Source organism: Liolophura sinensis, chromosome 5 (genome assembly GCF_032854445.1).
Source record: "Liolophura sinensis isolate JHLJ2023 chromosome 5, CUHK_Ljap_v2, whole genome shotgun sequence".
NCBI lineage: Eukaryota > Metazoa > Mollusca > Polyplacophora > Chitonida > Chitonidae > Liolophura > Liolophura sinensis.
Genome location: NC_088299.1, coordinates 19,268,982 through 19,275,805, shown reverse-complemented (window position 1 = coordinate 19,275,805; position 6,824 = coordinate 19,268,982). Strand labels below are relative to the sequence as shown.

At 41.8% G+C, this 6,824-nt stretch overlaps 1 protein-coding gene across 1 annotated transcript; it reads right to left on the bottom strand.

Annotated features, from left to right (window-relative positions):
* Positions 1-734: 734 nt before the first annotated feature.
* LOC135465537 (paired box protein Pax-6-like) lies at positions 735-5,745 on the bottom strand. The gene is made up of 5 exons (XM_064742775.1): positions 5,529-5,745; positions 4,126-4,389; positions 3,093-3,380; positions 2,070-2,263; positions 735-1,809 (listed from the first exon to the last, which is right to left on the bottom strand). The coding sequence occupies exons 1-5, from the start codon at positions 5,743-5,745 to the stop codon at positions 1,468-1,470; spliced, it is 1,305 nt and encodes a 434-aa protein (XP_064598845.1). The 3' UTR covers positions 735-1,467.
* Positions 5,746-6,824: the final 1,079 nt, after the last annotated feature.

Below are 6,824 nucleotides of genomic sequence, written 5' to 3'. Positions count from 1 at the left end.
TATCATGTCTGTGAAATGTGTGTAAGTCTTTACGTTTAAGCAATATTCAACCATTGCATATTTAAGAGGGCGCATGCAAATCTGACAGAAGTAAAATCACTGAGAATAAAAAGTCAACTAAAGTTTCACTTCATCTTATCCAAAAAACTGTTTATTATATGCAATAAACATTACGGTATTTGATAAATTAATATTACATTTATATACAGAATTGCCGTACCTGTTTGAACGCAGGAAATAACTATTGGCGTATGTAACTTGACAATGCTGGTAAGTTTGTAGTGGCTGCATTACCAAGTGTGCATGTACTGTTTGTATACACACGCGCTGGTAAGCTTGTGCTGGCTGCATTACCAAGTGTGCATGTGCTGTTTGCATACACACGCGCTGGTAAGCTTGTGCTGGTCGCATTACCAAATATACATGTGGTGTTTGTATACACACGCGCTGGTAAGCTTGTGCTGGTCGCATTACCAAATATACATGTGCTGTTTGCATACACACGCGCTGGTAAGCTTGTGTTGGCTGCATTACCAAATGCACATGTGTTGTTTGCATACACAAACGCTGGTAAGCTTGTGTTGGCTGCATTACCAAATGTACATGTGTTGTTTGCATACACACGCGCTGGTAAGCTTGTGCTGGCTGCATTACCAAGTGTGCATGTGCTGTTTGCATACACACGCGCTGGTAAGCTCGTGCTGGTCGCATTACCAAATATACATGTGGTGTTTGCATACACACGCGCTGGTAAGCTTGTGCTGGCTGCATTAACAAGTGTGTATGTGCTGTTTGCATCCAGATGCCTTGCGTGTCCACCAAAACTTGCTCATTGTCACGCACAGGCAACATGCAATAGATGAACGCAACCATGTGGAAAAAACTATTTAACACTCATTAAGAATGAATATGAATGAAACATTGTTACTGACAGACAGACTGAGACAGTCTGTAGCGCTTAATGACATAGCTTTTCAGCATGTTTGAAAAGAGGGAATTTTACAAGCGCTGCAATTTTCATGAGAAGACGTAACCCCTCTTGTTTTCATAGGCAGTCCTGATGTCTCTTTTGTGTTTCGCACGTAAAGCATAGAGGATTAGTCTCTCTTGTGTTTCAAATGCTATCACGTAGCATTAGCCTCTTTCGTGTTTCGCACATAAAGCATGGAGGATTAGTCTCTGATGTGTTTCACATACAGTCATGTAGCATTAGTCTCTCTTATGTTTCACATACAATCATGTAGCATTAGTCTCTCTTGTGTTTCACATACAATCATGTAACATTAATCTCTCTCGTGTTTCACATGCAATCATGTAGCATTAGTCTCTCTCGTGATTCACATGTAAACATGTAGCATTAGTGTCTCTTGTGGTTTACATCTAATCATGGAGTCTCAATCAGTCTATGGTCTTTCACGTGCCGCCATGCAGGACTCTCTCCTGTGTTTCGCATGCAGTCATGAAGAACTAGTCTCTCTTGTGTCTCACAGGTTTCTCAAAAGCCGAACGCTCACTGCCTAGGTTTAGACTGGAAGTTGGTCTGGATACACTGTCCGACATCAGTCCTGTGGACTTATCCTCTATGTCGGGCGAGGAGAGAGGCGACCTGTCCCCAACACTGATCCTGTCCATCCCGGGGGACAGTGGAGGAGAAACGTCATGTCGGGAACTCGAGCTACTGGCGGGAAACAGCAAGTGACGCGGAGGCAAACAAAATTGCGCATAGGGCCGAAAGATTGCGTCGGCGTTCTGCAAAAGATGCAGCCTCTGATGGCGTCGCCATTTGGCGCGTCGATTGGAAAACCATACCTGAAATACAAGGAGAAGATAACTAGTTTGTATGGATTAGCGATGTTAATGTCTTAATTGGGACAGTTTGTAAAATTTAAGGTTCGTTCAAGACCACTTATCTTCCGGCAATATGGAGTGCGTCCGTGTAGGAAAGTTCCTCAGTGATTTGCCAAAGACAGGCTGTTTTTCTCGTACTAGTGAATTATTCGTGAGTATATGGCGGTAGTCAACAACCAAATATATAAGTATATAGATAAGTATATACAAAGCTGAGGTACCTGTACACGGGCCTCAGATAGATCTGTCTTCCTCGCTAAGTCCTCCCTGGTACTCACTCCGGGGTAATGCGTCCGCTGAAACTCTCGCTCAAGGATATCTAACTGTTCGGCCGTGAAAGTAGTGCGGTTCCGGCGGAGTTTCTGGGCGTTGGACTCGTCCATGTCGTCTTCTGAACACAGACGTCCTGTGTTACCTGCGGAACGATCAAGATTGAGGTGGATATTACAATATAAAGACTTGTAGCTGTGACCAGCACTGAATGACCCAACTTCTTTGGAAACACGGCGTTTTTTGTTGTTCTTGGAGATAACGTACTTATTATTCTTTATCGTGTGGTATTTTGTTTTGTTTTTCTTCTTACTCGCTGCTCTAATGCTAGTTTCAGATTTCGTCCCCACTCGCTGTTCTAAAGCTAGTCTCAGATTTCTTTCAAATCCCCCCCGCTGCTGTAGTGCTAGTCTCAGATTTCTTTCACCCCCCCCCCCCCCCCCCCCCCCGCTGTTGTAATGCTAGTCTCAGTTTCAGATTTCGTTGAATCCCCCCTACCCGCGGTTGTAATGCCAGTCTAAGATTTCTTTCAAATCCCCCTCCCCCCCCACCCACTGTTGTAATGCTAGTCTCAGATTTCTTTCAAATCGCCCTCCCCCCCCCCACCACTGTTGTAATGCCAGTCTAAGATTTCGTTCAAATGCCCCTTCCCTCTCACTGTTCTAATGCTAGTTTCAGATTTCATTCACCTCCCACCCCCCAGCTGTTCTAATGCTAGTCTCAAATTTTGTTCAAATGTCCCCTGTCGTTGTTGTAATGCTAGTCTCATATTTCGTTCAAATGTCCCCTCTCGCTGATGTAATGCTAGTCTCACATTTCGTTCAAAAGATCACTGGACTGGTGCCTCTTTCACAAAACGTCGGAAGTCATCTTTCCTGGTAACATCATTTTGAAATTCTGAAAATAAGTTACGAAATATTTTGTGATTTTGAGATTTATGAATGTTCCCAATGATCTTTAAATCATTCACTAACCGTTACAGTCTCGTTCTTCTTTGTCTGTTGTCGTCTGGTCCCTGGGCCAATAAAATGGTGAACTTGGGTGTGAAGTCATGTGACCTGGTGATGTCATGTCAGGGATGATTGGAGAGGTGAGAAAAGGCGATGTTGGCTGAGGCGGAAATGACCACATGGGGTGATAGAAGCCGTACAGTGATTGGCTGGCGAGTCTGGCGTACTCCACAGCTGCCCGCTCGGCCACTCTGTTCCGTAATATCCGGTTGATAGAACTGACGCTTGGAACATTGTTTTGTGTGCACACACCTATAGAAACAAGGTACGTGTCACATTAGCTTCAGAGCTTGGTGCATTAATGTGTTACTTATTAAATTTGGCCAAGGTGTTTAACGCAAGAATTTCAAATACATGGCGACTGACAGCTTTACCGGTGGTGGAAACCATAGCACACGGGAAATTCATACATATCCACACAGACATGTTTTTCAAATATAAATATAGATATTTTTATACAAAAATAATACAATAGACATAGTTTGTTTGACACTGGTGAAATAACATTCGTGGCTGGTTTTACTAAGTCGTTGTGAAATAAAATTAAGTTATCACAGCATTAACAGTGACATTGTCATTACCATTACCGGAAAAATCGGTTTGTCCATGAAGTTATTAAATAATTTCAAATTAATATTAAATTTGAAAAGCTTGTGACATAAAGTGACAGTCGAATCAAAGATGGATGGTTTGGAACACGTGACCTCAATGACCAAGGCCGTAACAGTGCAATAGAGCAAATGCTTTACCCCTATCCGCCAGCGAGTGCCCGAGCCTCAACACAAGCTGTTACCAAAATGTGCTGAATTAAGTGTAACACAGATACGCACAGGATCTGTTTTGAACGCAAACATGTGTCTATAAGAGCACAAGATATGTGTTGTACTGGAAGCTTACAAACCCATTAAGAACAAAGGTACCAGTTAGGTACCAAAAAAAAAAGGTGTGCAACAAGAGTTACCAAACACAGCATGTCAAACAATAACGCAGTCCTTACCGTCAGCAAGTAGCCTGTCTCGAATCTCCCAAGCGAATATCGTTGGGTTTTCTTGCTTGTACTGCTCGATCTTGGAGACGACGGCGGGTGTGGCCACCTTTGGCTTACTACCACCAATGGCGCCGTGGCGGAAGGCAGGGTTGTCATAGTAACGGCCTGTCAAAATTATAATATAGAACAATTTCAGGTGGCAATTTAAGCTAGTGTACACTGAACTAAAAATGTGAGAATCTATGCCCGATAACCCAGTTACAGTAAAACTTTACCTGAAAACAAAGTGGTTTATTTTTGTGGCCTTCTTCAAGGAAAGAAAAATATTTTAGGAATGAAGGAAATTGTTGCATTTTACTTCGTGTTCATATTTTGAACAGAAATTTGAACATATATTCATGTTAGTATTTCTCACCGATAAAGAGATTCCCCAAAATAAAAATGCATTTGATATCGTGAGACTTGATATTTCAATATGCTCCACAAACATCAATTTATAAATCAAATGTTTGATTGCTCTTAATGGTGTGCAATGGTTCTGAATATGAGTAAAAGCGCTTGCTGATTTACTTGATAGTAATCAATCGCGTACATCTTTTGTTTCATGTTACGTTGTCTTAAACTAACATGGCACAACATTTAACCCCAGATCAGGAAAAAGAGATAACAAGCGAACTCGTCCACATCAAGGTTTTACTATCTGCATGACATAATTATGTCAAGCAAACATGAGGACAAAATTCATAATTAAACCAGTCGACATCAAACTTTCCCTATCTGTATGCATGATGTAAGAAAGCCAGCAAACATCTAGCGAAAATTTACATCTGAACCAGCTCATACCTATGTTTGACTGGTTAGGCATATGACCAGCCTTGTACCATATATGGTGTGAGTATGTCAAAAGTGAACTGACTAGTGAACGGGAGTGGGGTTTCAATATTGTCTGTATCATTTCTGGCTAACAAAACTGACAGCAAAATGCAGCAGCATGATGGGATTGACACGAGATCATGTGTCTATCTGATAACATGCAAATCTTGCCCTGTAAAGCGTCGCCTTGCGCCTAAAAGGAAGGAAGGAGAAAACACGACGAGGACCTTAGCGTACTGTACGACCGGTTATATATATTTATATAGTCATGGAAAGGGGCACCTGTTACCCACTTGTGTGCTTTACGTTACAGTTTAATCACTTTGTTGCTATAATTTTACACACGAGTAATTATAACAACTTAATACAAATCTTTAGGGAAATATATGTTTTCTTTTATTTTTTTTAATCAATGCATGTGCAGTTTTCTGCACGAGCTCATATTACAGACATAATAAGGTTATAATGAGCTTGTCGTGAGCGCTATTCACACGAAAAAAAAGAAAAAAGAAAGACAAAACACTCAAATGAAAAGTTACCGATGAATCTTGTCGGCCCTGGCTGTGAGTAGAGCAAGGGTCGCCGGCTGTCGGGTGCAGGCAGTCCATGCACCCGGTACAAACCCTCCTTCATGCTCTCCGGAACTGGGATCATTCTTGATTTCACCGGATCCGGAAGTAGAGATGTTCCAGTGTAAAATCGTCCGCCATGTTGACTAGGAATATAGGTCGTTGTCGACACTGCAATAGTCAGCATTTATACCATGTGAATATCTCGCAATTAAGTTGTCTTCGAGATGAAAAGACCTACAACTAACACGGACAGGATATATTGGGTGTCACTGGGCAAACATTTTCCACACGGAAAACTGTCACACTGAAACGATGAACTGATACGAATATTATCGAAACTGTTTCAAGACACTTGACACAGTGGCGTGTAAATTAATGGTTCTCAGAAAAGTATGAAAATGCAATAGATTCACACTGAAAGGAAAACATACTATTCTGTTACATTGTGTATAACCAAATTTAATATTTCGTTTTGCCTGCCGCGCATTTATTTATTTGATGGGTGTTTTACAACGTACTCAAGAATATTTCACTTATACAGCGGCGGCCAGCATTATGCACTCTAATTCAGGCTATTGCCGTTTAAATGAAATATTCTCGAGTACGGCGTAAAAGGCCAACCAAATAAATTTCATAAAAGTGCATTTAAATGATGTAAAAAGAAATACGTGCACATTTAATGGAAAGGTCTTCGGTAACTATGTGTTGTAGTTACATGCAGCAGAAAAATCAGTCTTTGTGATAGGCCTTATTACCAATCAGTTAATGAAAAACACAGCATTAGCGACAAATGTGTTACATTCCGTGTCGGCTAGTAATTTAGCCGCCTGGAAACTCGAAGGATGCGTTTAGATCTTACAAACTTAAGAATTGATAGTCGTTATCTTCAACAGTATGTCCACAAAACAAGAATTTGTTCCGCTAACACTGCGCGCTTCACGCTACTCTGACAACGAAAATAGGCTTAGGGCGTTTGTATGACGGACGACTTGGGTGACACCTTCACGTGACTGCAGCCCTGAAACTTGACAGGGCATAGGACAAAGCAAGGCACGAGCGCCCGACACGCGCCGCTCACGTGACCTTTGCAACGGCGCTCACTTTTTTTTAAATTACAACGGGCATTTTCTCTAAATAGCAAAATTAGCCGGCTCTAAACTGACCACAACTGTCCGCTGGGGATAGCGGATGTGACAGCTGTGGTCGGAAGGTTCATGGCTTGGCATCACCGATGACAGGACCTATAAATATTGCTATGAAACA

Bases quoted from the DNA above. Each gene is read 5' to 3' on its own strand.
- LOC135465537 (XM_064742775.1), bottom strand. From the start codon at position 5,745: ATGCTGACTATTGCAGTGTCGACAACGACCTATATTCCTAGTCAACAT. The intron at 4,390-5,528 runs GTAACTTTTCAT...TTGTTTTCAGGT, and splicing joins AGGGCCGACAAGATTCATCG to AAAGTTTTACTGTAACTGGG. The intron at 1,810-2,069 runs GTACCTCAGCTT...CTTGTATTTCAG, and splicing joins TATCTGAGGCCCGTGTACAG to GTATGGTTTTCCAATCGACG.